The sequence below is a fragment of the Rattus rattus genome, chromosome 1 (genome assembly GCF_011064425.1).
Source record: "Rattus rattus isolate New Zealand chromosome 1, Rrattus_CSIRO_v1, whole genome shotgun sequence".
NCBI classification, from domain to species: Eukaryota; Metazoa; Chordata; class Mammalia; order Rodentia; family Muridae; genus Rattus; species Rattus rattus.
Genome location: NC_046154.1, coordinates 258181618 through 258190776, shown reverse-complemented (window position 1 = coordinate 258190776; position 9159 = coordinate 258181618). Strand labels below are relative to the sequence as shown.

The following is a 9159-nucleotide window of genomic DNA, read 5'->3' as shown; positions in this document are numbered from 1 at the left end:
GTTCAGTTCCCAGCTCTGGGGGGGGGGAAGGATAGTGTCCCTGTGTCCCCTACCTCTACCCACTTGGTTACCTGTATCCAGAGCTTTAGCATCTTTTGAACTTGCCAGTAGTCGCTTAATGTCACTTGTGCCTGCTGCATCTCTATAGCATCCCTGCATAGCCTGCTGTGCACTCCAGGAGCCCTGGTCTCTGAGAGCCTGGAGGCAGTGTCCTGTGGATTTGCTGGGCTTGCTCCCCAGATCAGAGCTCAGACCTCCAGGCCCCTGTCCAGATTCAGATAGAACACTGTGGAAGTCATGGATACGTTGTGGGATCGGGTACCTCATGACTGCCATCTGCCTCAACTCCCCATTGGACACATGGTGTTGGCATGTACCAAGGTCAACGTGGTGTTCTTTTGTGCACACCCATCACATAGGGGCCCCCTATGAAAACTCTGCTCGCTTCTTAACCTCTGCAGCACTTATCAGCACCACCTTCTTGGAGCACCGATGCCTGAATATGAGGGTCTCAGAGGCTCAGAACTATTGCCCTGTACAAGTCCTCTCCTGAGGGTTTTCCTTCCTCAAAATGTCTAGACTGAAGTTCCTGGTGGCAGAGGCTCGGTCTCCCAAGGATTTAATTCAGGATCCTGAAGAGTTGGGGGAGCCATCACATGGATGGGTGTTACTGGGAGATGCATGGTAAGTCTCACAGGAGGTAGATAGTGGGCCTAACATCCTCAGACAGCAACTAGGGAACCCGATACCTGTCTCTGCAGAGCCTATTAACCGTACAGATGCCTGTCTCACTCTGTGAGGTTGAGCTTGGTCCTCTTAGCCTCATTGCTGGTTCAGGAGAAACCGGTAGCAATACTATCCCCCACCACCACTTCCCCCTCACCTGCTTGCTCCAAAGGCCATGTTAGTGGCTTATTTCTTTCACTTTCCAAAACTCCAAGCTGCTTCTTATTAAATCTCCTGGCCAAAGGCTGCTGTTGTGCTGCCCGAGGCTCACAGGTGGTAGCCAGTGGTCTCAGTACTGGGCACGGTCTACCACCGACCCACTTTCACAGCTGGGCACGGCTTACGGCCTGCTCCTCCAATCTCAGGTGGGGTTTGATTGCTATTGACTGACCATCGGCCCACCATCCTGCACTCAACCTCTGTCCTCCTTCTCCAAATACTGTCTACTCCACCTAATCCATTCTAACACCTCCACCAAGCTTGGCTGGGGCAGCAAGCCACTCCCACCCACAGGAAACTGACTTCTCTTCCTAAGGGCAGCTGCCCCATCCCCACAGCTCCCAATGGACGGGCCTTCTATCTCTGAGTAGAAAAAAAGGTGATGAGGGACTAGGAAGAAACGCCCTCTGGCTAGCATAAGACATTGGGCTGGCCTTGTAAAGGCTATCTCCAACTTCCCCCTATGACCCATTTGACAGAGCTTTAACAGAAACCTGGAAGGCTACCAGGGCCCCAGTCCAATAAACAGAAGATATCCATTATATACCAAAACATTTAATTGAAATACCTGTATAAAAAATATGATCTCCAGACATTTCACACTTTTGAACTTATACAACCCCACCCCTGATGCCTACTCACACCAGGGTCACAGAAACACAGTTGCTAAAATAAATTAAGGGCTTGAGACTCTGTCCCCCACCCCAGCTTTCAGAGCCAGCAAGCAGACTGTACAAGGTCAATAATTTAAACCCCCTCCCCAGCGCAGAGTGCCCAGGGTGACAGGGTCTCCCACTCCCCTTAAATTAGCCACTGTACAAATTCTTCCTCCCACAAACACGGGGTTAGGGACCTACTCCAGGGGCAGGAATCAGGATACCGTCTGTGGACTGAACGGCCACCCTTGCCTTTCCTGAACACCCCAGGGCCTGGAGAAGGTGGTTGCTTGGAGGAAGTAACCTCAGCAAATAAATTAAACAATAAATAGCCCCAGCAGGGCAGGGGCGCCCTCCAGGGTGATCACACCATAAATAAGAGACCGTAGCACGCTCATTGTGTGCGGTGCCAGGGAGGCAGGCGGGCAGCAGTGGCCCAGCGTTGCATTGCTTGTGCAGACATGCCCAGACGAAGACCAGGAGACTGGAGGGTTGGAGGTGGGCACCACAGGGCGCTCCATGTCTAACACACTTGGTCAGGAAGGCTGCCTCCAAGATGGAGCAGCAGGGTAGGGGTCTCTGGTTCAAGTATCCACCCAGGGCAGGCGGGACCTTGCTTAGCCCGCAGCCATCTTTGGACAGAAGAGCTCAAGAAAACCCAGGCCCTGTGGAGCAGCGTTCAAAAAGGCACTCAAAGCAAAGGAAACAGGCCCGGTGCCGAGAGCAAAGGTCACCAGGGGTCAGAGGTCACTGCTTTTGCAGGAGACATCCCAGGCAGAAAATGTTCATTCTGGGAGAGGGCTGGCTAGGCTGAGCCTAGGCCCCCAGTGTGGAGTCCAGGCCCCTCCTCCTCCTCACAAGCTCTCACTGCTGGAAGTGGTACTGGCTCCGTCATCAGTATCCAGGGCACAGAGCCGAAGGTCACAGTTCTCTGGAACGCTCCCCTCTGTCCCCAGCATCCAGGGATGGGCAGCAATTTGGTCCAGCGAGGGCCTCTCTGAGGGCCGCAGGGAGAGACACCACTCAATAAGCTGCTGGCACTCTGCAGGGAGAACAGGGGTCAGTCCTGCTGCAACACTGCCCTGCTCCCAGTACAGCCCCAGGACCAACAACACACCTGGGGAGACTCTCCTCCGGAAAAAGAGCCTGCCGCGCAAGATCTCCTCGTCCTGCTCAAAGGGAATGTCCCCACACACCATGTCGTAGAGCAGTACACCCAGAGACCACACAGTGGCAGACCGCCCGTGATATCGGTGATACCGGATCCACTCTGGGGGGCTGTACACACGGGTGCCTGAGGGAAGATTCAGGATTAGGCACACATCAGGATGTATACACACTGGGGGAGAACACTGAACAACGGGCCTTCATTAGCTCTCAGTCTGCCTCCATCGGGGCCTCTGAGAATCTTGCTTGTCATCACCCTGGAAAAACCCCAACACAGCAGCAGGCGGGGCTCAGGAAAGGAGGGACAGGGAGGGCAGGGGAGGAACAGGAGTGAAGGGGAGGTGAAGGCCCACCCCCAACAGGCCCCAGGGCAGGAGCGCATCACATGAGCTCCGGCTCCAGTTTCACAACAAACAGATACAACGTAAGCCACGGGGAACCAGGCCCGATGTTCTAGCTCCTCCCGCCCTGGCTTGCCTGCTCAGCTCTGCTTGGCTAGGAAAGGGGAGGAGAGGAGCTAAGGAAGAGGGGCGGGAGAGATGGGAGGAGGGAGGAGAGGAGTGGGGGAGCCCCGGCTTCCCCGCGCTCCGCAATGCGGGGATTTCTACTGCGGCGCCCCCGCGCTCCGCACGCACGCACGCAAGGGAGGCCCGCGAGCGCCCTCCCCGGCACAGGGAGGGGCCACGGCGCCGAGGCGGCTGGCGGGGCCCTGCGTCACGCGCGTACCGCGGGTCTCCCTGGCTGCCACCCACCGCCCCCAGACCCTATGCCCTAACACCAAAGAGGGCTACCCCGGTGTCCTCACCCGCCCCCCACCCCCCCGTAAGCCCGGAGTGGCGCGTGGCCTCTTAACAGTCGCCGGAACGCCGCACCGCCTGCTCACCATCAAAGTCAGTGTAGACCGTGTCCTTGAGCACCGCACCCGAGCCGAAGTCGATGAGCTTCAGCTCGCCCGAGCGCAAGTCCACCAGCAGGTTCTCGTCCTTGATGTCGCGGTGCACGACCCCACAATTGTGGCAGTGCCGCACAGCGGCGAGCACCTGCGCGAAGAAGCGACGAGCCAGAGGCTCGTCCAGGGCGCCGCGTTCAGTGATGAAGTCGAAGAGGTCCTGTGCCGGCTCGGGTCGCTCCAGCACCAGCAGGAAGCCGTCGGGCCGCTCGAACCAGTCCAGCAGGCGGATGACGCCGCGCGCGCCGCCCGCCGCGCCCACCTTGCGCAGCAGCACCACCTCCAGGGGCACGGCCATTCCGCCCTGGGGGACAAGGCGGTCATCGGACAAAGCCAAGGCAACCCGCACCCCCACGCCCCGAGCCCGCATACTTACGAGACTGCCCCACTCGGTCACCCGCTCCTTCACCACGTGCTTCACAGCCACCTGCGGGGAAGAGGGGGCGACACGCGAGCAGTCAGACGGGCGGCCGAGCGTGGCGATCGTCCACGCGGGTGCGCCCGGAGCCACGACTCACCGGGAGTCCGTCGGCGATGCGGCTGCCCGCGTAGACCGTGCCGAAGCCGCCGCTGCCTAGCACGGCGCCCACCTGGTACACCTTCTCGAAGCTCTCCTTGTCCGCCTTGGCTGTGGGACACACAATCCCGTTGGTGATGTCCCAAAGCCCCTCCGGCTCCCGCCTAGGCCCCCCTCCCCGGCCCGCGCACATACCTGGCTGTAGGATCTTCACTGGGAGGTGGTCCACGCCGCCAGGCCCGCAGAGGTGCGCCAGGGAGCCGAACTTGGACAGCAGCATCGCGGGTGGCCTCGCGTGCGGCGCCGCCTCTGACCCGTCCGGCACGGACGCGGGAGGGCGGTCTTCCTGACCGCAGACAGCGCGGCGGATCCCACGGCCCCGAGGCCGAGCGCTCAGTGGGGCAGCCGCGCGGCGCAGTTGCCCGGTGGCCGCGCGGAAGCCCGTAGACGGCAGCTGGCCGAGCGGCTCACACGCCCCGGCCGCCTCGCCCCGGGGTTTTGGACCGCGGAGACACGTATCCCTCCGCGGAGGCGGGGCCGCCCGTGGCTCCGCCTCCTTCCGCCCGAGGCTCACTTTGCGGTGTGGCTGTTTTGAGTCTGGCAAAGTGGTGCTGGGAAAGCCGGACGCTCCCTGTCGGTTCACCAAGGGCTGGTGGAGCTTGGGGACAGCGACCCGTCCGGACTAGCTTGCCGTAGTAGAGTCGCGGAGGATCACAGCGTTCTGCGGCTTTCCACAGCGCGCTCACCGGCCCTGCGCACGCGCAGCTCGCGCGCGGGCGGAGGCCCCCTTATGTCTCTGGCAGCGCGGGCGGGGCCGCATAAGCCAATGAAAATCGAGGTTTTGAAAGGACACGGGGACTTAGCCAATGGCGGCGTAGGGCGGGGCCTTCCGAGCCTCGCCCCCAGGCCGCGCCGAAGAAGGTCACTCTCCGGCTCCGCGAGTTACGCGTGTTGTTCCCTCGTTTCTCGTGGGCGTTCGTGGCTGGTGGAGTGCGAGGAGTCGGCCCCCTCAGAGAGGCGGAAGTCCGGGAGGACAGTCGTGCGGCTCTGAGGCCTTCGCTGACACTAGCCCTGTGTGCGTCAGCTGCTGCTCGCGCGCAACGATGCGCACGTGGCTGGGCTAGAGAGAAAGCCTTGCCTTCAGACCTCTCAGCCCAGCCCCAGCTCCCTGGAGCACACCTTGTGTGTTTGCCCATCAGCTAGACTCAGATCTCATGCTCCTAACTGGGTACCTATGAGAGCCTCCTAACCCCTAGAGCCTACCCCGCTCTGCCTTACAGCCGCCTGACACTTTGTCCCTTTGGCTGCTCATGACTACCAATGGTCCTCTGTGGACCGCTATTATGTCCGTAGTTCCGTCCTGAGCAGCCTAGGTAGCCACAGCCTACAGCAGTTTCCGTGTCCTTTCTACCTACACCTTAAGACATCAGTGTCGTTGACCCCTGGCTAAGTCACTGGGTCCAAGAGCAACCCAGGACTTGGAGATGTGCGTTGTCATCTATCAGCCTCAGCTGGGTGAGAGGGGGCTGAGAGCAGTTGCTTTAGCTACATGGCTACACGACTCAACTGGCATTCCTGAACCGCAACTACCTGGGGGATCTGGAGTCTGGCTTCTTACTTCTCAGGTCCCTCCACTCATGCCACAGACCACACTTCCTTTCTGTGGAACCTCTCTGAGGCACCTACTACCTTGACACAATCCTGGGCCCACCTGGTTTCCTCACCCTTTTCTGTCTTTGTGGCCTAGACCCTCAGTTGTCCAGACACACTCAGGCACACACAATGGCTGGCCCTCGGAATGGGTCACAGGTTCTTGGAGCTCTGTCTGGCTCTCTCCTAAAGTGCTTTCCAGGAGCTAACCAGGTCTGCCAAGGACAAAGTTTTCCGTAGCAACTCTCAAGGTTCACAGGGTACCTGCTCAGGTTGGGGGAGAGCTGTTGTCTGCCTGTGGCTGCTTTCAAAGGACCAGCTAAGAGACCAACAGAACCTGTGCTCCTCCTGGCCAGGACAATCTGGTTGGATTGGACCCCAGTCTTTGGGAGGGAGAGGGTGGGAGGGGTGCTTGAGCGCGGTCTAAGTCTTGGTAGATAGTAAATTCAATGGTAAGGGGTGGCTGGGGTTCCCTGGTGCCTCCCTAGTGAACCCTAGCCCAGCATGTGAACTTACTTTTTTTGGTTGTTTTTTTTTTTTTTTGGTTTGGTGTGTGTGTGTGTGTGTGTGTGTGTGTGTGTGTGTGTGTTGAGACAAGGTTTCTCTGTGTAGCCCATCCTGGAATTCTCTCTGTAGACCAGGCTGGCCTCAAACTCACAGAGATCTTCCTGCCTCTGCCTCCCCAGTTCTGGGATTAGAAGTGTGCACCACCACCACCACCACCCAGCTCCCAAGTGATTTTCTTTTTTTTTTCTTGTTTTTTTTTTTTTTTTTTTTTTTTTTTTTTGTTTGTTTGTTCGTTTGTTTGTTTTGCTTTTCGAGACAGGGTTTCTTTGTGCCGCTCTTGCTGTCCTGGAGCTCGCTCTGTAGACCAGGCTTACTTTGAACTCAGAGATCCACCGGCCTCTGCCTCCCGAGTGCTGGGATTAAAGTCATGCTCCAACACCCCCCAGCCCCCAAATGAATTTCTAAGCCAATTCGCTCCAGATCATCCTGGCCTTCACCCTGGCTAGTTAGTTCCTTAAGAAGTCAGCCTTGGGAGATCAGGACCAGGGAGGATCATCCCCGCCTTAGTCCCTAAACTCCTGAGGGGTGCTCCTAACACCTTGTATCTTCCTACACTAACAACATGAGGCCTTACCTTAAGCTGCTCAGTTGCTCTCTCCCCTCCCTTTGAAGGTAGGCTGAGACCCCTCGTGGTACTAGAGGGCTTGGGGAGAAAGAAGGAATCTGTGCAACAGGAAGCATCCTTCTCCCCAGACGGGGACTTGTGTTCATTGGGTTGTAGTTCGATTACTCCGTGGGCCTCTGTGTGTGTTAAGGACCCCAAACCTTCTAAGTAATCTCCATGATATTATCAGAATAGGCCCTGGTCCTCACCCCCAAGAATCATCCATCCAACATCCGGGTCTCATCATATTCCATTTGGCCTGAAGAGAGGTCTGGGTAAGAGGTTTTATCTGAACATCTACCCATACATCTGTTCTGGACAGGCATTTGGAAATCCCCAAGTCCCCAAATAATCCTGCCTCATCCCCTACCAGCAATGGGCATAACCCACCCTATCACCCTATTAATTAGTTGATTAAATAGAGGCTCTGGTGGGTCCTGTCTGTAGAGCCTATTTCCTATTTGCATGAGAGGAATCTGAAACCCAGGGCTTCTGGCCCTGTGTCCATCTGCCCTATTCCCACTCCCAACCTGTTGGAAGGTAGACCTCAAGTCATCCCTGCTCCACAGGTTTCAACAACCCCCACATCCAGTTCCTGTACTGGGTACCAGTACACTGCCTGCTTTTTCCTGGTTCCTAGAAAGCCCATCCAGTAAGCCTTAAAAATAGCTCTGGGCCTCACGGGTCAGCCATCCCATAAGGCAGCAGAGCTGGAGGACTCCTACAGAAGAGAACGGTCCTGCTGCAGATGCCCGTGCCCTGTTGCTTGCCTTCCCACCACTCAATGGATGCTCTGGATCCAGATCAGTGCCTCCCATCTGTCGGCCTTCCTGTCTTAACTAGGTGTTACTCAAGGAGAGGGCTGGTGGGGCAGGACAGCTTCTGCCAGAGGGTCTGTACCCTCCCTCTCACTCGCTCGCCCCCCACCCCCTAAGCCACCCTGTTCCCATGTACATGCAGCCTTGGAAGCAGCCATTCCTGCCCTGCAGTGGGTACAGAGAACGCACAGCCAGCCCCACCAGGTCACTCTGCCCTGATGATGGGAGGGGCTATGTTGTTGCTGTGGTGACAAGAGCCAGGCTGTCCTTTTCCTGGTAGAAAAGAAGAGATGATGGACTGGAGGATGGTCAGGGCCTCATCACACAAGACGCGTGCGTACACACACACACACACACACACACACACACACACACACACACACTGAGAGAGAGAGAGAGAGAGAGAGAAGAGAGAGAGAAAGAGAGTGTCCTATGTACTTGCAAACCTAGTCACACACAAGTAATCGTCCACGAAACAACATGCACACACAGGCACACAGAAACACAATTCAAACACTCTACAGATCCTCAATACTACAGGGCAGGGCAAAGTGGGGTACCTCCCACAGTCTCCCCAAGCTGCTTGCCCTGGTACCCTCAGATTCCCTCGAGCCTTCACCTCCCAGCAGATCTCATCTACATCCAGTGCTCTTACCAACCACAGAGCCTGTGCCCAACTGCCCCCTAGGTAGGCCCTGCGTCTTCTCGACCCCTGGCTGTCTTTGATGTCTCTCCAGCCCGAGAGTCTCCTCACTTGCCCTCTGTTTGGAGAAACAGACCCATGGGTCTATTCCACCTTACCTCCTTCCCATTAACTCATTGTCTCCTGTCCCTGGCCTCATTCTCCTCCATGTCTCTTTGGCCATCAGGGTCAATCCTTCCTACAAGCAGTTCCTACTGGACCCTGAGCCACCGACTTGGCTCCCACTGCAAGAGGTGATGACCCAAATTGAGTATGCCCCTCCTTAGCCCCCATAGGCCATCCGGGCAGTGTTCCAGATAGGCACACCTGGCATTAGTCTCACACCCCTGGCCCTGGCCCTGGCCCTAGCCCTGGCCCTGGCCCCAGATCTAGGCTTGGTGTAGTGCCAGGTCAACCTCACCCTGGCTTGGCCCTGGCTAGCTGATTAGCCAACAGGCCCTGGCTGCCCACCCTGTCAGACTTGTCCAAGGCCAGGCCCCCAGACTGGCTTGAAACAGAGCTCTCAGTTGAAGGCAGGCAAGGCCCTTTCCCCTCCTGCCTCCACACTCCTTGGCAAACCTCTCCTGGATGGGGAGAGAAGCCA

The 9159-nt window shown here is 57.5% G+C and overlaps 1 protein-coding gene across 1 annotated transcript; it reads right to left on the bottom strand.

Annotated features, from left to right (window-relative positions):
* Positions 1-1482: 1482 nt before the first annotated feature.
* Pim3 (Pim-3 proto-oncogene, serine/threonine kinase) lies at positions 1483-5245 on the bottom strand. Its single transcript, XM_032919312.1, has 6 exons — positions 4430-5245; positions 4236-4345; positions 4094-4144; positions 3652-4021; positions 2719-2895; positions 1483-2643 (listed from the first exon to the last, which is right to left on the bottom strand). Exons 1-6 carry the CDS (start codon positions 4512-4514, stop codon positions 2456-2458), a joined length of 981 nt encoding a protein of 326 aa, XP_032775203.1. The 5' UTR covers positions 4515-5245; the 3' UTR covers positions 1483-2455.
* Positions 5246-9159: the final 3914 nt, after the last annotated feature.